This window comes from Heteronotia binoei, unplaced genomic scaffold, assembly GCF_032191835.1.
Source record: "Heteronotia binoei isolate CCM8104 ecotype False Entrance Well unplaced genomic scaffold, APGP_CSIRO_Hbin_v1 ptg000314l, whole genome shotgun sequence".
In the NCBI taxonomy this organism is placed as follows: domain Eukaryota; kingdom Metazoa; phylum Chordata; class Lepidosauria; order Squamata; family Gekkonidae; genus Heteronotia; species Heteronotia binoei.
This window is the reverse complement of record NW_026800014.1, coordinates 494,362-516,141: the sequence shown is the minus strand read 5'-3', so window position 1 is coordinate 516,141 and position 21,780 is coordinate 494,362. Positions and strand designations below refer to the sequence as shown.

General features: G+C 43.6%; 1 protein-coding gene across 2 annotated transcripts in view; it reads right to left on the bottom strand.

Annotated features, from left to right (window-relative positions):
- The window catches only part of LOC132590572 (alpha-(1,6)-fucosyltransferase), a 407,107-nt gene that overhangs the window by 14,239 nt on the left and 371,088 nt on the right, over window positions 1-21,780 (bottom strand). For both annotated transcript variants that reach the window (XM_060263510.1, XM_060263509.1), the window contains one exon: window positions 15,957-16,107. In XM_060263510.1, coding sequence (XP_060119493.1) covers window positions 15,957-16,107 — 151 coding nt within the window. The remainder of the gene's footprint in view (window positions 1-15,956; window positions 16,108-21,780) is intronic.

The window sequence follows — 21,780 nt, the reverse complement described above, 5'->3', positions numbered from 1 at the left end:
AGATAACAGTCCACACACTTAACCACTACACCGAACTGACTCTCTACTGCTTATTCTGCTGCTGAAATCCATTCTCTGATTTCTGGGATGAGAATAGCTAGTATTCAAACCACTGAGAATTTGTTTGCACAAGACCCACTGATATAGGTAGGAAAACCAAAAGAACATAGACATGCTCATCTACAGTTTACTGGTTTAGAGAGCCAGTGTGAAATAGTGGTTAAACAAGGAAACTCTTACCAATGCCCACTCAGTTGCACAGCCTACTGGTAGCCTTGTACCAGTCAAACACTTGTACCAGTCAGTATCTCCCTCTCCCTAACCTACTTCATAGTGCTAGTATGTGGAAGGAACCATGTCCACCATCCCAGAAAAAGGGCTGGGGGAAAAACAATGTCGTGTTACATACATAAATATATGTTGCTCAGTGGCATACCTGGCATATTTGACACCCAGAGTGGATCATTTTTAAACACCCTCCTCTATACAACAAAACTATTTACAACAATAATCATAAAATAAAAGCAATCAGGGCTTTTTGTAGAAAAAGCCAAGCAGGAACTCATTAGCATATTAGGCCACACCCCCTGACATTACCCAAAGTGACATCACCCTTCAGTAGGTTACTTTTTTCATATTGGCACAGAACAGTACAGTGCCATCAACTGCATTTCATGGATGTGTGTTCTCACACAGCTCAATGAGAGACCTTGTTTCGGGCCCCCCCACCACATGGCTGGAGAGAGCCATGTGTGCTGGAGGAGGCTGTAGCAGACCCAGCTTCTCCTGGGAGGGGGTGCTCATGGGCAGCTCCACATCTCTCACTCTCTTCGCAAGCCCATTGAAGGCTGGAGATGGCAGAGAGGATGGAGCGTGGAGTCTAGGGGCACATGGCTGCCTAGTGCCTTCCCTCTGCCAAAGACCTTTTTTTGAGCCAGAGTCGTGGTCAAGCTAGCTGGAACTGCATTCCTGTATGTTCCTGCTCAAAAAAAGCCCTGGAAGTAATACAGTTTAAAAATAGGAATATGTAGTCACAAGGGCAAGACTAGGATTGCCAACCTCGATGTGGTTAGAGATTTTCCATTATTAAAATTGATCTATAGGTGACAGAAATCAGCTCACCTAGAAAAAAACTGAGGCTTTGGAAGATTTGGAGTTTTGGCTGCCCTTGTGCATGTGGTCTTCTAGCACAAAAAGAAGAAGACTGCAGATTTGTACCCCACCCTTCTCTCTGAATCAGAGACTCAGAGCAGCTTACAATCTCCTATATCTTCTCCCCCCACAACAGACACCCTGTGAGGTGAGTGGGGCTGAGAGGGCTCTCACAGCAGCTGCCCTTTCAAGGACAACTCCTGTGATAGCTATGGTTAACCCAAGGCCATTCCAGCAGCTGTAAGTGGAGGAGTGGGGAATCAAACCCGGTTCTCCAAGATAAGACTCCTCACACTTAACCACTACACCAAACTGGTGTGTGTGTGTGTGTGGGGGGGGGACTGAACATCCTTTTTCCTTCATGGTGTGCTCCTGAGCTGATTTGTGCTCCAGAACATTTGGGGGCCCATCCTTAGGATCCATCTCCAAGTATTTCCAGGTATTTTTTTGAGAATCCTTTCAACAGCAGAGAGGTAGCTGGTGGCACTCCATAAAACTGACAGGAAATCGGGATTCCAGCAACAAATGCCTACTGCACTGAGGAAGTCTACAAAATGCGCAAGCCATCTGGACATGTGTCAGTGGTTTCTTGGCATTGTATTTGTTCTAGTCTACAACTAAGAAATCTGCAGCTTCTGACAGCATTAAATCACCACTATTAAATCTTTTTCCAGTGGACTGAAGGACCACCTTGGTTTTTTAGGAACCTTTTATTAATTGACATTGGCTATTTGTTTGTATTGCAAAATGCATATGATTTTGGTGTCTGTACTTTTAAATTTTGTAAAGCACCTGTGAGCACTTCCTGGTTGTTGGAACTGTTACCGCCAGCTCTATTTATGTACTTTGTGAATGTACTTTACTGTTTTCTAAATATCCACTTGATTAAAACTGTAATTATTGTGTTTAAAAAAGGTGATGGGTTTTCCTCAGTGGGCTTTCTTTTTTGGCATCTATTTTATGTTGAGAGTTCCTATTTATATTACAAGACCATGTGTAGCATAATCTAGATTGTACGTGACAGGAATTAGCAAGATGGATAGTTCCTCTGTCAGCTGGTTGGCTTCCAGCCCAATTGTTTGATAGGGAACAAAGCCCTCAAAGTATGCTGGGGCACAAATCAGCTTGGGAGTGCAGCATGATGGGAAAAGGGTGCTTTAGTCTCTCCCCCCTCCTTTTCCTACGGCAAAACATGTTTGACATGCTATAAGCATGTTTGTCATGCTAAGTCTAAGCATGCTTGTCATGCTATAAGACCATGTGCTCAAGGGCAGCCAAGCAACTCCTCTGAAGTGAGCACAAAGTTAGCAAAGGAGGGATGGAGGCAATAAGCATTGCCTCCATCCCTCCTTTGCAAACTTTGTGCTCACTTCAGAGAAGTCGCTTGGCTGCCGTTGAACTTGGTTGCCAGTGACACCAGCATCATACCAAGGATGAGGCGGAAGTGCAGTCTGCCCTGGGTGCAGGCAATGCTTATTGACATTGGCTATTTGCTTACTGCCTGCACCCAGGGCAGACTGCACTTCCGCCTCATCCTTGGTATGATGCTGGTGTCACGGGCAACTAAGTTCAATTTAATGCATGCCATGATATGCCCCATTAGTATGTATGGGTGTGAAAGTTGAACAATGAAGAAAGCTGACTGGAAGAAATCTGATTCATTAGAAATGTGGTGTTGGATAAGAGTTTTACAGATTCCATGGACTGCTAAAAAACTTAGCAAGTGGGTTTCATATCAAATCAAACCTGAACTCTCCCTAGAAGTTAAATGAGTAAATTGAGGCTTTTGAACTTTATGAGAAGGCAAGATTCACTGGAAAGATAATACTGCTAGGAAAAGTTGAAAGCAGCAAGAAAAAAGCAAGACCCAACATGAGATGGATTGACTCAATCAAGGAAGGTATGGCCCTCAGTCTGCAAGATCTGAGCAAGGCTGTTAAATATAGGACATTTTGGAGGGCATTAATTCAAAGGGTTACCATGTTGGAAGTGACTTGATGGCACTTAACATACACAGATCCAACAGCTCACGGAAAGAGTTGGTATAGCCATATCCTTCCACAGTCTGACCATGGGAATTCCCATCTACCACTGTCTTCTGCTGTGGTATCACTGGATTCAAGCCTGTAATTTTCCTTATTATGAAATCTAATACTTTCCTGGAAAGTGCCTACAATTACTCCCTAATCTGACTCGACAGTAAATCTGATCAATTAGAGAAGCAGTACATGGGCACTAAAGTAATGCATGATATAATTTGAGTGGGAATTTTAATTTGGGTCTCTCCAACCCTAATGCAACATTCTATTGTGAAACTCACTGGGTGATCCTGGGCCAGCCCCCAGCTTTTAGTATTTCCAGGGTTACTGTGATGATAGAGTTATGATGATGAATTATTTTATTTATTTTTATTTTATTTTATTCAATTTTTAGCCCACCCTTTCTGTAGAACAGGCTCAGGGCAGGTTACATCATAAAAATGGTCAACAGTAAAAATGGTAAAAGACCAATTTAAAATATCTAAAATATAAAATTACAAAGATTCCACCTCACAGACGTGACCGATTGTCCAGGTCCAGCAGATCTTATAGCGCTGGGATGAAACGAGGGAGGGAGGCTGGTAACAAGTGACATCCACTGCCTCAGCTGAAAGCCTGGTGAAAAAGCTGTTTTACAGGCCCTGCGGAATTGAAGCAGATCCCGCAGGATCCGGATCTTCAGGGGAAGCTCATTCCACCAGGCAGGGGCCAGGGCTGAAAAGGCCCTGGCCCTTCTCAAGGCCAGATGGACGTCTCTGGGATTGGGTATTACCAAAAGTTGTTGGGGCACTGATCGTAAGGATTTACGGGGCTCAAAAAGGGAGAGGCGATCCGGAAGGTATGCTGGCCCCTGGCCATATAGGGCTTTAAAGGTAAGTACCAACTGGTACTCAATGGGTAGCCAGTGAAGTTCACGCAGCACAGGATAGATCCGTGCCCATACACTATGATGGTTACTTTGATGATAAACAGAATGATAATACATGCTGCATCAAGTACCTTTTTGTAAATATCTAAAATTCTAGTCTACAGTCTCTTGGTGGTAATGGAAAGTACCATCAAGTTGCAGCCAATTTATGGCAACCCTGTAAGGTTTTCGAGGCAAGAGACTAATGCAGGTGGTTTGCCATTGCCTGTCTCTGTTTTGTGACCTTGGACTTCATGGTCACACATCTAAATACCAACCAGGGTCAACCCTGCTTCACATAGTACAAAGCAATGTATGGAAAACCACTTGATGCACCAATTACTGGCACGTAGTCAAACTTACTGAATATAGGATTTTTATCTTCCTTGAAAAAGCATGATTTACAAATTTAATTAATGTATTTAATTTATAGCCGACCTTTTGGCCTATACCAATGTTCAAAGCAGTTTACAATATAATGTACAATTTTTAAAAATTTAAGAATGCCTTATGAAATAAAAACTCTATTGTATAGTAATGGTATAGGGTTGTCAACTCCAGGTTGGGAATTTTCTGGAGATTTGGAGGAGGAGCCTAGGGAGGGTGTGCCTTGGCGGGATATAATGCCATAGTTCCATTCTCCAAAGAAGCCATTTTTTTCCAGAGGAAATGATCAATGTGGTCTGGAGATTAGTTGTAATTCCAGGTTGGTAGCCCAATATGATTTTTAGATCTCTCTCTCTCGGCTTGACTTTGAGAACTAAGATTTAAGAAGGGCGCAGTAGTCCACGTCTGCTGCAGGCTCGCTGGTGGCTGACAAGACCAATGCGGGACAGGCAGATCCGGCCACAGTGGCTGCAGGGAAAAGTCTGATTTGTGGTTGGTGCTGTAGCAGTGCGATTCTTCCTCAATCTTCTTTTGTCCTCAAGACCAGCTATGCATGCGTTCTCAAAGGAAGAGACAGCCTGGTGGATGGTATGCCTCCATGCTTTGCGATCTGAGGCTAGGTCAGACCACTGGTGATGGTTGATGCGACAGGTGCCAAGGGATTTCTTCAAGGAGTCCTTGTACCTCTTCTTTGGTGCCCCTCTATTTCAATGGCCGGTGGAAAGTTCGCCATACAGAGCAATCTTGGGAAGGCGGTGGTTTTCCATCCTAGAAATATGCCCTGCCAGCGCAGCTGCGTCTTCAACAGCAGTGCCTCGATGCTTGTAACCTCCGCCCTCTTGAGGACTTCAGTGTTGGTCACAAAGTCACTCCAGTGGATGTTGAGGATGGTGCGAAGGCAGCGCTGATGAAAGCGCTCAAGGAGTCGCAGGTGATGACGGTATAAAACCCACGATTCAGAGCCGTAGATGAGGGTTGTCATCACAACCGTTTTGTAAACATTGATCTTTGTGCCTTTATTCAGATGATTGTTGCTCCACACTCTTTTGTGCAGTCGGCCAAATGCACGGTTTGCCTTTGCCAGCCTGTTGTCAATCTCCTTGTCGATCTTGGCATCTGAGGAGATGATGCACCCCAGGTAGCTGAACTGCTGGACTGTCTTCAGAACTGATTCACCCACAGTGATGCAGGGAGGGTGATAATCTTCCTGGGGTGCAGGCTGGTGGAGAACTTCTGTCTTCTTCAGACTAACTTCTAGGCCGAATAGCTTGGCAGCCTCTGCAAAGCAAGACGTCATATGCTGCAGAACTGATACCGAATGGGAGACGAGTGCAGCATCATCAGCAAACAGTAGCTCTCGGATAAGTTTTTCCATTGTCTTGGAGTGAGCCTTTAGTCGCCTCAGGTTGAACAGGCTGCCATCGGTGCGATAGCGGATGTAGACACCATCGTCATCATCTAGATCTACTGCGGCTCTTTGAAGCATCATGCTAAAGAAGATCGTAAAGAGAGTTGGCGCGAGAACGCAGCCTTGCTTTACACCTGTGCCTATTGGGAAGGGCTCCGAGAGGTCGTTGCAGTGTCTGACTTGGCCTCGCTGGTCTTCATGTAGCTCGATGATCATGCTGAAAAACCTTGGGGGACATCCTAAATGTTCCAAGATTTGCCACAGGCCTTTCCTGCTAACGGTATCGAAAGCTTTGGTAAGGTCGACAAAAGTCACATATAGACCCTTGTTCTGTTCCCTGCATTTCTCTTGGAGCTGCCTGAGAACAAATACCATGTCGGTGGTGCTCCTGTTAGCTCTGAAGCCGCACTGGCTCTCTGGGAGGAGTTCTTCTGCAATGGTGGGCACCAGCCTGTTCAGGAGTATTCTGGAAAGGATTTTGCCTGTGATGGAGAGCAGGGTTATCCCCCGGTAGTTGGAGCAGTCTGACTTTTCCCCTTTGTTCTTGTGTAGAGTGATGATGATTGCATCGCGAAAGTGCTGTGGTAGTTTGCCTTGTTCCCAGCAGGTGACAAGTACTTTGTGAAGTGTGCTATGTAGTACTGTGCCCCCATGCTTCCAGATCTCTGGTGGGATTCCATCAACTCCCGCTGCCTTGCCACTTTTCAGTTGCTTGAGTGCTTTAACAGTCTCTTCTAGGGTGGGGATCTCATCCAACTCTGTTTTCACTGGTTGAAGTGGGGTGAGGTGGATTGCTGAATCTTGAACTACGCGGTTGGCACTGAAGAGAACCTGAAAATACTCCGACCACCGGTTCAGTATGGATGCCTTGTCTGTGAGGAGCACTTGGCCATCTGCACTACGCAAGGGACTCTGAGCCTGATATGATGGGCCATATACTGCCTTCAGGGCTTCGTAGAACCCTCTTAAATCACCAGTGTCTGCTACCAGCTGGGTTCTCTCTGCAAGCTTGGTCCACCATTCGTTCTGAATGTCTCGAAGCTTGCGCTGGCGGTTGCTACATGCAGTGCGAAAGATTGCTTTTTTCCCGGGACAGGAGGGCTGAGCAAGATGTGCTTGGTAGGCAGATCTCTTTTTTGCTAGTAATTCTTGGATCTCTTGATTGTTCTCGTCAAACCAGTCCTTGTTCTTCCTTGTGGAGAACCCGAGGACTTCTTCAGAGATCAACAGGATGGTAGTTTTTAGGTGTTCCCAGAGTGCTTCTGGAGAAGGGTCTGTGGGGCAACTGGGGTCCTCAATTCTTGACTGGAGTTTTGCCTGGAAGGCAGCTTTAACTTCGGCTGACTGAAGGCTGCCAACCTGAAGCTTCCTCCGAGGGATGCCTCCTCTCCTGGGTGTGGGTTTAAAGTGAAGACGGAGATTGCAGCGTACAAGACGATGATCTGTATGACATTCTGCATTGGGCATTACTCGGGTGTGTAAGACATCTCGAAGGTCTCTCTGGCATACCAGAATGTAGTCGATCAGGTGCCAGTGCTTGGACCGTGGGTGCATCCAGGTTGTCTTCAGGCTGTTCTTCTGCTGAAAGATAGTGTTGGTGATGGTGAGCTGGTGCTCCGTGCAGAATTCTAGCAGGAGGCGCCCGTTATCATTGCAGTTGCCAATGCCGTGTTTGTCAAGTACTCCTTTCCAGGCTTCTGAGTCTTTACCTACTCTGGCATTGAAGTCGCCAAGGATGATCACCTTGTCCTCTGTAGGGGTCTTCCGTACGAGGTTGCGTAGATCAGCATAGAACTTGTTCTTTTCTGCAGGATCTGCTTGAAGGGTTGGGGCATACACACTGAAGAGTGTTGCATGCTGCTTGTTTTGAAGTGGGAGGCGCATGGACATGATGCGATCTGAGTGACCTGTTGGCAGGTTTTCGAGTTTGGAGGCAATGGAGTTCCTGACCATGAAGCCAACGCCAGAAAGGCGGCTCTCAGCCTTTGACTTACCCGACCAGTAGAGGGTATAGCCAGCACCATGTTCTTGAAGACTACCTTCCTCAGGGAAACGGACCTCACTGAGAGCTGCTATGTCAATATTCAACCTGAGAAGTTCATGGGCAACTAGAGCAGAGCGTCGTTCAGGGCGACCACTGTCTACTGTGTCAAGCATGGTTCTGATGTTCCAACACGCAAGCTTTAGTGTTTGCACACTTTGTGAGGCAGGTGCATGCCTTTTCTTTGTTGTTATTTTTTGACCGTAAGTAAGGATGCCCGTTGACCGCGGCTAGCCAACTGGGGTGGGGGAGACGAGCTTTGTTTAAGCCACCTTTTCTAGGCCCCTCTCTGTGTGGAGCAAGCAGTGCTGTCCCTAGATAAGGCTGCTTGGTCGTTCAGGGTGCTGCCGAAAAATGCTTTCGTTTCCGGGTCAGCATCAGGTGACCAATACCCTGAACCGCCTACATGCAGGATCGGGACTGCGGCTTCCAGTGGCATCTTCCACCTGCCGTTTTGCCCCTTGCCCATCGCTGCAGGACTTGGTGTGTTGTGGTTGTGGATGTGGATATGCCCTTCAGGCCTGCGCAGAGGAATTTTTAGGTGAAGCACAGTGTGCGCAGTACTGGCTCCACCCTTTCACCTTGGGGTCATCTGCCATGGCCCAATAAGCCGGGACGCCGGCAGCGAGTCCTCCAGGTGGTAGGTGTTACATTAACCAGCTCTATCTGCCCGGGTTTGACGTTAGAGTTTTCCTTCTCTTGACTGGCGAGGTTGGAGAGCCCAGCCTGCCCATCCGGTTATACCGCCGGACATTCGGTCGCACCATGACGTGGCAAACTCGGTGAGAAACGGGGGGGACCAGCGGGAAGGTGTTGCCACGGATGCAGTAATGCAGGAGAGGCCATTGCAGTGACCATCTGCCAGGCATAGCCGGACAGTGACCACGTGGCATTCACTACACCGGGAAAGGAGAGGCTATGTATTGCGCATACACTTTCCCTGGGGGGGCAGGATACCCAAGAGGGAGCCCCCCCTCCCCCCCAAGCTTAGATATCTAGGGGGAAGGAAAAAGGAAAGGTCCCCTGTGCAAGCACCAGTCATTTCCAACTCGTTCTCACGGCAGACTTTTTACGGGGTGTTTTGCCATTGCCTTCCCCAGTCATCTACACTTTCCCCCCCAGCAAGCTGGGTACTCATTTTACCGAACTCGGAAGGATGGAAGGCTGAGTCAACCTCGAGCCGACTACCTGAAAACCCAGCTTCCACTGGGGATCAAACTCAGGTTGTGAGCAGAGCTTAGGACTCCAGTACTGCAGCTTTAACTTCCCAAAGATTTACATGCGCATGAAAGCTGCCTGGACTCCTGACTAAAAGACTAACCATGAAATGTTCTGAATGAAAGCAAACAATTCATACATTTTTGCCCTGAAAACCCTTAAGAAGTGACTTGGTAAAATGTTTGAGACTTTAAAAGTTTTTATTTCATATTGCTCATTTTTTCATGATTCTAAAAGCCATATTTCTCCAGTACAAGTCTGAAGAAATAGCACTGCTGAAAACACTTGTAATCTTTTGTAATCCTATAATCTCTCCACCACACTTAACAATTGAGACAAATTCTCCACAAAAAAGGTAATTTGAAAATCGATTAATGTAAGTAGTTAATCCATATTTTGCCATGTACTGCAAAAGATAAGAGAACACCTTAATGCTATTCAGGAAATTTTAAATTTATACTATATTTCATACTAGTAGCTGTGAAATGTCTGAATGGCTCAGTAATTGCCCACAACAGAGAAGTAAGCAGTTTGAAAATTTTCATTCCTCAGAGAAGTTGGACTGTAATCTGGTAATACATGGGGCATCGGACTGGAAAAATGCTCTGGGACATAGGATCAAGTGATTCCTGATGGCTAAATGAGGAACAGCAAAGTAAAGCAAAGTCTTGAATAAATGGAAGAACCAAGGAGAAAGTGGAACTGCAGCAAGGCTCCACAAATTGATCTGAAGGAATGAATGACAGAAATAGCAGGCAGAAATGTGAAATTTGGAGGGGTGGAAAGAGAAGGCTAGGAAGCCAAGGAGATATTGGGTTGCTAGGGTTAGCACTTTAAGCCTAATAGGCGAAACAGGTTCACAAGACTTTCTGAGCTCTAGGAGAATGCAAGCACAAGATCCCATCATTGAAATGCAGTGACCACAAATAAGTTCTATCACTACACCATTCTAACATGACAACCCAAAGGGAGCAATGAAAGCAAAATAACAGAGAGGATCTAAATTCCATGTATTGGCAGGTTATCTTTGGCTGTAGTCTAGCATACATGTGTAGGGCTCATAGTACATTCACAGCACTTTGTGCTGGCCTTTACAATGAAGCTATCAAGCAATTTCTATTTTGCCCTTCCATTTCTCTCCCTCATTGCACTGCTGGTGTCTTCTCTTGTCCATTACTGCCTGCACAGCTTCTCAGCTGCACAGGATAAATTTAGGCACCAGCTGATCCATCCTAGTGATATCTTTTTTACTGTGTAAACCATATGTGGTGGACTTGCGAAAAAGTGAAGCAATTTTGGCAAATGATTCAACTAGGGATTTCAAAAATCTTGGGTTATAATATCAAGAGAGCACCAGAGACCTCAAATGATAAAATGGGCAATAAATATGAATAAAGAAATACAAATGGAGACATGAAAACACCTATGGAAGAACTCTATGAAAATATTGACGTGTTACAATATAAAAGAGAATTGTTTGAAAATGCTGTATAGGTGGTATATGACACCTAAGAAATTAGCAAAAATGAATAACCAAGTATCAGATAGGTGTTGGAAGTGCAAAAAACATGAAGGTTCTTTGCCAAAAATTAAATTGTTTATTGTCTTTCACTATTGGAATTTTTTGGAAAAGAAACATCATTCTTGGTAGAACATTCATTTTGATTGCAGAGATCCTACCCAGCATAGACATATTCAGTTTGTTCTATTTTAACATATCTAATTCAATTTTACGCCAAAGCTTTTTGTAGTTATTTTTATACAAATCAATATTTCTCATCGTGGTCTCTAAACCTAAATATTTTACTTTTGAGGTAACTTCACATTCAGTTAAGCTTTGTAATTCTTTCTGCTTGCTCAATGACAGATTCTTACTTAAAATTTTTGATTTTTCTTTATTAATATGAAAGCCCGCTCTCTCCATACTCTTTAATTTTATTTAACAATGGCGTCACTTGTAGTGGGTTTTCATTAATGAACATCACATTGTCTGCAAATGCCCTATATTTGTAAGAAAAACCTTTCAACTTCAGTTCCTCTATTTCTTTGTCCTCTTTGATTTGCATCAGCAAAATCTCTAAAGTCATTATAAATAACAACGGCGACAGAGGGCAACCTTGTCTTGTTCCTTTGCTAATTATCATTTGTTCTGTCAAGTCTGCATTTGCACAAAGTTTAGCTTGTTGTTCTGTATAAATTGCCTTGACCATTCTTATAAAATCCTCTCCCAATTTCAATTTCTCCATCACTGCAAACATAAAGTCCCAATTCAGATTATCAAAAGCTTTCTATGCATCGGCAAAAAATAATGCAACCTCTTTTTCAGGATACTTTTCATAGTATTCTACAATATCTATTACTGTTCTGATAGTGTTTCTTATTGCCTTCTGGGGAGGAAAACTGCTTGCTCCTCTTGTATAAAAATATTCAAATGCTGTTTCAGTCGTTCTGCTAGTATCCTAGAATAAATTTTATAGTCATTGTTAAGTAGCGAAATCGTTCTATAATTCTTAACATTTGTGGCATCTCTATTTTCTTTTGGGATCAATGAAATAACTGCTTCCCTCCATGTATTTGGCACTTTCCCAACGTGTCTGATACTATTCATCAATTTTTGAAGTTTGGGTACTAATGTATCTATCAGAACTTTATAAAATTTTGCTGAAAAGCCATCAGGACCCAGTGTTTTTCCTAATTTCATTGAACTTATTGTTGCTTCACTTTCAACTTTTTCAATTGGTTCATTTAAAGTTTTTTCCATGCTTTCTGTTAAGGGCTTTACTTTTATTCTCTGCAAATACGCTTCTACTTTCTGTCTACTTGTTAACCTTTAAATAGTTTAGCATAATATTTGTAAAATTCCCTTTTAATTCCAGTTTGATCCACAATTTCTTTACCTTCTGATAAAATTGTTTATAAATTTATTCTCTCTTTTTTTCTTAATTTGCCATGCCAAATATTTTCCAGGTTTATTAGCACCCTCAAAGGATTTCTGCTGCAGTCTTTTTAAGTTCCATTCCACCTCCTTATTCAATAAATGACTCAATTGACCCTGTAATATTGTAATTTCCCGCAAAATTTTCTTTTTCCCCGGTCTTTTTTTCAGTTCCTTTTCTTTTTTACCTATTTCTTTTTTGTAAGTCCACCATTTGTTTTTCTTTGTCTCTTTTATTTTTATTGTTCAATGTAATTAATATGTAATTATATGGCCGAGGGCCTGCCTACTTGAGGGACCGTCTCTCCCCATACGAACCCCAAAGAGTGCTGAGGTCAGCTGGAAAGAACCAGCTGAATATCCCTGGGCCAAGGGAAGCCAGATTGAAGACTACTCGGGATCGGGCCTTCTCTATTGCAGCCCCACTACTGTGGAACCAACTCCCGGAGGAGGTGCAGGCCCTGCGGTGTTTAGACCAATTCCGATGGGCCTGCAAGACCTACCTCTTTAAAATAGCCTTCACTTAATGCCAAGATAGATTCGCTGGAAATGTTTTAGCCACTGAATTTTATTGATCAGAGTTATAGCACCATAATGTTAATTTTAATCCAAGTTGATTTAATGATGGTTTTATATAATTGTAATTATCGTGTATTATGGTTTTACTGTACATTGTATTTATGTTGTGAGCCGCCCTGAGCCTGCCTTGGCGGGGAGGGCGAGATATAAATAAAAAGTATCATTATTATTATTATATTCCTTTCATCACAGCTTTATATGCGTCCCACATGGTTTGAAATTGAATGTCCTGATCTTCATTTATTTGGAAGAAAGCTTTAGTTTCTTTTTCAAGAGATGCCACTTCTTCCACTTTTTGCAGTAAATCTTCATTTATCCTCCATCTCCTCACCTTTTTCCTATCTTTTGCCAACTACATTAATGGATTATGGTCTGCACCTATTTTTGGAAGAATCTCTATTTTTTTTTAATGTCCCAAGTCTTTAGTAAGCCATAACATGTCAATTCTTGAGAAGGAGTTATGTCTTGCTGAAAAGAAAGTATAATCATGCATATTAGGATTGAACTTTCTCCATACATCTTCCAAGCTTTCTTGTTTAATTAGTTCAAAAAATGACTCTGACAGTTTGCCATCTTTATTTTTTCCCCCGGATCTGTCTAAAGAATTGTTAATAGTTCCATTAAAATCTCCCATTATCATTATCTGATCATATGTCACTTGATCTAGTTGTTGCGTAACATCTTTGAAAAAAGCATCCTTTGCCCCATTTGGGACATAGAGTCACAGTAACAATGTTTTTTTCTCATTCATCAGCACCTCCACTGCAACATATTTACCTTCACTGTCTTTAAAAATCAACTTTGGCTCCAGTTCTTTTTTAATATAAAAAATCATTCCCTTTTTTTTCTTTAGCTAATGAGAAAAATTCTTCACCCAAAGATGTATTCCATAAAAATTTGTAATCCATTTGTTTGATATGTATTTCTTGTAGACAAACTATATTACATTTTTGTTTTTTAATCCAATGAAACGTTGCTTTTCTTTTTTGCGGTGAATTAAGTCCATTTACATTCCAAGAAATTAATTTGTAATCCATAGTGATTCTTCAGTTATTCTGTATCTCCAAATTCTTTACTGTCCGCAAAAAACCTCTCCATGCCTTGAGTATCTATTATTGTAATTCTCAGTCTTTTATACTCAAAGGTAAGACCTTCAGGTAAGATCCATCAGTATCTTATTCCCTTCTCTCTTAGCTTGTCTGTCAGTTTCTTAAACTGTCTTCTGTCACTTATGACCTTCCTTGGCAGCTCCTTCATTATTCTTTCTCTGCTTTCCTCCACTACCATTGGATTTTCAAATTGTTGACTTAAAATCCTTCCCACCATATCTCTTGTAGTAAATTTTACTACCACATCCCTTGGTAACTTGCGCTTTCTAGCAAATTCTGAGTTGACCCTATAAACATAGTCACACAAATGTCCCATCACCTCAGGGTCATCTCTCATAAACTCAGCAATGATTGTTGAAATGTACTTCTTTAAGTCCTCTTGGTCTTTTTTTCAGGCACACCTCTTAAGCAAATCATGTTTTCCATTAGCTTACAGTCCTGTAATATTGCTTTCTTCTGCATCTTCTTAATAGTAGCATCTTGGTCCTTAACTTTAGCTTCTATCTCCTGTGTCTTCTGTGCTGTTGCTTGTGACTCTTTTCTGAGATCATCAATCTCTTTTTTAATCTTTTTCTTGACTTCCTCAGCACTGGAGTTTATTTCTTTAGTTTCTTCTCACCTCCAGTTATTAGATCTTTCCTCACCTTTGCCAGTCTTGCCTCCATAGCATCCAGTTGCTTTTGCACTTGTTCAGCCATTTTTCCTTCCCCCACAGAGGCTGTCTCAGACGTGTAAGCCTTGGTCCCAACTTCTGGTCAGACATCACTGTCCTCCCATTGCATAAAATGGGTTCTTGAGTTGACTTCACCAATCAGCAATCCAATGACAGAGTTCAATAGATTAGAGCATGCCCTTTCCAACAAGCCTAAAATCGCTGTCCTCTGAGCTTCCTAGCTCAAGATATTAATTTTTAAAGTTCTTAATTTTTCCAAAATGGCGGCCGCAACATTTCCAAGCCCCTTTTAAAAAAAATTTTCCTTTTTTCAATAGCCCTTAAATTTTAATTTGAAACATATAGTCCAAAATATTTCATCTTTTTGGGATGATTCCTGCCGGTTTTATAAATTTTTAAAGTCTCGTTCTATTTTTAAAAGTTTAAAACCTTTGACCCTTCTTTAATGGCCGCCGCTGTTTCTCTATGGTTTTTGGTTGTAGAGGTGGCCTGGAGACTTGAAGACTTCCCTTCTTTCGATAATCACTTCTTGACTTTCTGGCCATGAAGTCTCGTTCTCAATGGCTGGTAATCCCACGATAGTTGTAAAACGTCACTTCCGGTGTCGTCTTGAAGATCAGCAACTCTGCTATGTCGGGGGGGGGGGGGGTTCAAAGCCACAGGTATTTCAAACAGCAGTTATTTTTCTGCACTTTCCTGCTTAGCTTAATTTCCAAAAGTTCCAAATTTACCCCCTTCTCTTTCTTCTTAACTTTATGCTCCTCCCCGATTTTTTAGGCGGCTTTCCCAAGGCTTTTGAAGGAGGCAGTTCTGAGATCTCTGCTCAAAAGGCCTTCATTGGCTAGGGATGAGGTAGGCAATTACAGGCCAGTCTCCAATTTACCTTTTCTCGGGAAGGTGACAGACTGTGTGATAACAGAGCAGCTCCAGGGTTTCCTGAATGACACATCTACCCTTCACCCATTTCAATCTGGTTTCAGGCCTGGGTTTGGTACCAAAAAGGTTTTAGTTGCATTGCTGGACATTGCATTTAGTTGCTTTGTTTAAAACAGGACAGGGGGCAATGTTCTTGTTGATACTATAGGACTTTTCAGCAGCCTTTGGTACAAGTGACCATGCCACACCTATCCACCAGCTTGAATATGGAATTCATATTAAGGGCATAGCCTTTCAAGCTTGTCTGTCTAATTCAACACAAAAAAATCTCCACCAGAAGTGCATAATCAACTGGGTGAAATTTATCTTTTGGCTGCCACAAGGTTCTATTCTTTCACCCTTGCTCTTTAATATATAAAATCTATATATATAACATATAATATACATGTCAGATAGAATACTGGAATTATAGAGTTGGACCTCCAGGGTCATCTAGTCCAACCCCTGCACAATGCAGGAAATTAACAAATACCTCCCTCAAAGTTCAGAGTGTTGTATAAAGACAGCCCTTTATTATTTGTACTACCGGTATAGAGACATATAATATTATACCATAATACATAATCACTTACCTGTGATGAAAATGTACAAACCAGGAAGTCTGCCTGAGACAAAAAGTGTATATCCAGAATAACACCACGCAGAGAATTTTCAGTGTACCGATTATGGAGACCTGCTGACCATGATATGGAGTTGTCACTAATAAATTCATAGTTTGGGTATCTGGAAAAATACATCATAATATCAAATAAAACAATATTTAAATCAGCATACATTTTGCTGTCAGGAAGCTACTATTTATAATTTCCTGCTACCTGATACAAAATTAGATCTGAGGTTTTTTATTAGAGTATTCTAAACAGATATTAATAATTGATGACAGGGGTGTGAGAGAGAAACAAATATTTCAAGTGGGGGACACCCTAGGACTTACAAGGAGCATCTTGCTCTCTACATGTTATTTCCTCCCTCATAAGAACATAAGAGAAGCCATGTTGGATCAGGCCCATCCAGTCCAACACTCTGTGTCACACAGTGGCCAAAAAAACCCCAGGTGCCATCAGGAGGCCCATCAGTGGGGCCAGGACACTAGAAGCCCTCCCACTGTTGCTGCCCCCCAAGAACCAAGAACACAGAGCGTCACTGCCCCAGACAGAGAGTTCCATCTATACCTTGTGGTTATAGCCAGAGATGGACCTCTGCTCCATATGTTTATCCAGCCCCCTCTTGAAGCCGCCTATGCTTGTAGCTGCCACCATTTCCTGTGGCAGTGAATTCCATGTGTTAATTACCCTTTGGGTGAAGAAGTATTTCCTTTTATCAGTTCTAACCCAACTGCTTAGCAATTTCATTGAGTGCCTACAAGTTCCCGTATTGTGAGAAAGGGAGAACGTACTTTTTTCTCTACCTTCTCTGTCCCATGCATAATCTTGTAAACCTCTATCATGTCAACCCGCAGTCGATGTTTCTCCAAGCTAAAGAGCCCCAAGCATTTTAACTTTTCTTCATAGGGAAAGTGTTCCATCCCTATAATCATTCTAGTTGCCCTTTTCTGCACTTTTTCCAATGCTATAATATCTTTTTTGAGGTGCCGTGACCAGAATTGTACACAGTACTTCAAATGAGGCCACACCATCAATTTATACAGGGTATTATGATACTGGCTGATTTGTTTTCAATTCCCTTCCTAATAATTCCCAGCATAGCGTTGGCCTTTTTTATTGCAGTCGCACACTCTCTCAACATTTTTAGTGAGTTATCTACCACGACCCCAAGACCTATCTCTTGGTCAGTCTCCTCCAATTCACACCCCATCAACTTCTATTTATAGTTAGGATTTTTGGCCCCAATGTGCATTGCTTTGCACTTGGCCACATTGAACCTCATTTGCCACGTTGACACCCATTCACCCAGCCTCGACAGATTCCTTTGGAGTGTCTCACAATCCTCTCTGGTTCTCACCACCCTGAACAATTTAGTGTCATCTGCAAACTTAGCCACTTCACTGCTTACTCCCAACTCCAAATCATTAATGAACAAGCTAAAAAGCATCGGACTGAGTCCAGTACTGAGCCCTGCACCACCCCACTGCTTACCATCCTCCACTCCAAAAATTGCCCATTTATATACTCACTCTCTGTTTCCCTCCCTCAGCAGCCCCCCGTAGCATCTCCCTTTCCTGGCACCATTCTGTACCTACTGTTTATTTATTACTTTTGATTTCTATCCCAACCTTCCCTGTGGTGCAAGGCTGAGTGCAGGTTACAATTTGATGAAATAGTTAAAAATAACTTTACAATAATAACAGTAACAATAACAATTAACCTATGATAGCGCGCAATCAAACCAATGTATTGCAATTACAGCTAATACTATCTGTAAGGAATGTTTGATGGACAGTATTACAAAATTGGGGTAGTGTTCATTTAACCGTTGCTATCCTCAACCATATACCTGATGGAACATCTCCATCCTGCAGGCTCAAGTAGAATTGTTTCAAGTCCTGCAGGGCCCCACTTGTGAACTTCCTGATGACACTTGGGTTTTGTTTTGTTTTTTGGCAACTGTGTGACACAGAGTGTTGGACTGTATGGGCCATTGGCCTGATCCAACATGGCTTCTCTTATGGTCTTAGGGTTTCACTAGACAGAGATCCACCAGGTTGGGGCTAGGGATATGCATTAGGCTCAGCTGAGCCAGGAAAAAAAAAGTATAACACTTATATGGTGCTATATTGGCTCCCCAGAAGCTGAATCAGAGTCTCTGAACTGATTCGGCTTCCTGATTAGATATCCCTGTATATGAGTTTAATAGATTCAGCTCCTATACGGTGATCCTGAAAGCCAGGCAGAACTCAGGCTTCCCTTTAACTCCCCACTTTCCATTCCGCTTGGAAGTGAGGGAGAGAAAGGGGGGTTTGAAAGGCTGTCAGGCATTTCTGCCTGACAGCTGGGCTGGCACGTTGGCCCCTGCTGCCAGGCAGAAATGCTGCCCTTTAACTCCCCCCTTTCCCAGTGCCCTGCTTCTAAGCGAGACAACAGAAAGGGAGGTTTGAAAGGATCCAAGGCATTTCTGCCTGACAGTAAGGCTGGCACATTGGCCCCACTGCCAGGCAGAAACACCTGGCTTCCCTTTAACCCTTTAACCTCCTCCTTTCCCTTCGCCCTGCTTCCAAGTGAGGTGAGGGAAGGGAGGGGGGGGTTGAATGGATCCCAGGCATTTCTGCCTGGCAGCAAGGCTGGCACATTGGCCCCACTGCCAGGCAGAAACACCTGGCTTCCCTTTAACCTCCTCCTTTCCCTTCGCCCTGCTTCTAAGTGAGGTGAGGGAAGGGGGGGGGGGGGGTTGAATGAATCCCAGGCATTTCTGCCTGGCAGCAAGGCTGGCACATTGGCCCCACTGCCAGGCAGAAATACCTGGCTTTCCGGATGTGAGGATGATCTGGATTCAACATCTGTCACCCCACTGATCGCCTAGCTTCCCTTTAACTACCCCTTTTCCCTGCTTCAAAACAAGGCAACGGAAAAGGGGTTTTTTTTAAAGGATCCCAGGCATTTCTGCCAGGCAGCAAGGCCGGTGCACTAGCCCCACTGCCAGGAAGAAATGTCTGGATTCTCTTTAACTCCCCTCTTTCCCTTCACTCTGCTTGGAAGCAGGGCAGGGGAAGGGTTGAAATGCTGTCAGGCTTTTCTACCTGACAGTAGGGTTGGTATGCTGGCCCCATTGCCAGGCAGAAACGGCATGGCTGGAGGAGGAATCTCTTATCAGGCCCTGGGGTCACCTCACAGCTGCAGAGCGATCTCTCCACTGTACCCTGTGGGCCCACAGGGTACAATGGAGAGATTGTGCCACCACTGCAGCGCAACAACTCTAGAGTCATGCCACAGCAGCAGCATGATCTCTCTCTCACTTGTATCATATGAGCTGAAAAGGCCCTGTCACTGGTTGAGGATAACCGGATTGTTCTCAGGCCAGGGATCACTAATCAGTTGTCATTGGCTGAGTGCAATGCTCTTTGGGGGATGTACCGAGAGAGACGGTCCCACAGATATGCTGGTCTTGGACTGTTTAGGGCTTTAAAGGTTAATATCAAAACCATAAACCTAATCTAGTACTCAACTGGAAGCCAGTGTAGCTAGTGGAGCACAGGTTGAATATGTGCCCTCAATGAGGTACACATGAGGACCCATGCAGTTGCATTCTAGACCGGCTGCAATCTCTGGATCAGCCTTAAGGGAAGCTCAGTGTAGAGCAAGTTATGGTAATCCAGCCTAGAGGTGACGGTTGTCTGGATTACTGTGGCCAGGTCTTGGCAAGACAGGTAGGGAGCTAGTGACATAACCTGGTGTAGATGAAAGAATGCTAAGTATGCTAGCTACCCTCCTATGGTAGGCAATCTCCTGTTCCTACATGTTATCACTCACACCCATTCCATCAGTCAGCAGGAGAAAACTGGGGAAAATAACATTAGAAATGCTGTTTTGTCACTTCTGGTTTTTACACAAGAGATTGGAAGGATCCCTAAACTGTTGCAGATGCATGACATCACTTCTGGGTGATAACTTCGAAGTGTCATCATGGTGTCTACGAGCGATGCTCTACCTTCCTGAGGCTCCACCCCCAAAAGCTCCTGAAGGTTGCAGCTGCAGGTCTGGCCATCCTAATACCCACCTATCTTCCCCTCTCACCTCACAGAGTATCTGTTGTGGGGGAAGAAGATAAAGGAGATTGTAAGCTGCTCTGAGACTCTGATTCAGAGAGAAGGGTAGGATATAAATCTTCTTCTCCTCCTCCCCTCCCCACACAGGCCTCTGTTTTTGCTCCTTTCCCTCCTTTGGCATCCGTTTCCTTTTCTTCTATCCCTACCTATTTTTCTGTTCTCTCCCCTTTCAGCTTCTCCTCCCTTGCTTGCTTCTCTCCTTTCCATCTTTACCCTTTTGCAGTCTCCCCCTCACCATGCCTTTGACTAACAGAAACAAAGGCTTGGACAGCTTGGCAATGTTATTGTAGTTGCCTAGTAAAGTTAAAGGTAGTCCCCTGTGCAAGCACCAGTCATTTCCGACTCTGGGGTGACATCATATCACGATGTTTTCACAGCAGACGTTTTACGTGGTGGTTTGCCATTGCCTTCCCCATTTATCTACACTTTACCTCCAGCAAGCTGGGTATTCATTTTACTGACCTTGGAAGGATGGAAGGCTTAATCAACCTTGAGCAAGCTACCTGAACCCAGCTTCCGCCAGGATTGAACTCAGGTCATGAGCAGAGCTTGTAGTTGCCTACCAACCCCCAAAATGGGCACTGAGATCTCAGAATGTTGTCTGATGAGATAATTGGGCATTTGTTCATTAAAGCTATAGATATTGGTTCTATTATTTGTTGTGTTTTGTTTTAGATTTGTTGTGTTCTGTTTTTAGATTTCAGGGTGTTTTATTTTTTGCAAACCTGGGGTTTTCCTCAAGTTTGTAGGGAAAAAAAATCCCCCTGGACCCAGGTCTCACTGTGTGTTAATAGACAAGCAGGATATGGCCACTGAGCTAATTCCCGGGCAGGAACTGCCTAAAGCCAAATTATACTCCATGGGGTGGGCGGAGAAGGCCGAACTGAGAAAATTCATAGACAAAAACCTCAAAAGAGGCTTTATTAGACCAGCCACCGCCCCGCACGTGGCACCGGTGCTATTCCAGAAAAAGAAGGATGGGAGCCTCGGGCTTTGCACTGACTTTCGTGGGATAAATGGGATTTCTATGTCAAACGCCTATCCCATCCCCCTGATCAAAGACCTACTAAGCACAGTGTCCGAAGGATCCATTTTCACCAAGCTGGATCTGGGGGACGCATATTTTAGAGTGTGGATCAAAGAGGGGGACAAGTGGAACACAGCTTTCAACACCCCGATGGGACAATTTGAATACCTGGTGATGCCTTTTGGACTACAAGGGGCTCCGGGAGTGTTTATGAATTTTATAAATGAAGTGCTGAGAGAGTACTTGTATAAGGGGGTGGTGGTGTACCTGGATGACATCATTATTTACTCGAAAGACATGGCGTCCCATGTCCAGTTAGTGAGGAAGGTACACACTACCTTGTATGAGCACAAGTTGTATGCCAAACTGTTCAAATGCAAGTTCCACCAAACTGAATTAGACTATTTGGGGTTCAGAGTGTCCGGGAAAGGGCTAGCCATGGACCCCGCCAAAATACAAGCATTATTAGACTGGGCAACCTCAAGGACATGTAGACAGTTACAATCTTTCCTCGGATTCGCAAATTTTTACCGAAACTTCATTCAGGGGTTTGCCCAGGTGATGCTCCCCCTTACTTAAGACTAAGAAGAAGGGTCCCGAAGTGAAAAAACTGGGGGCAAAACTGGCCTGGACTCCCGCCTGCCAAAAG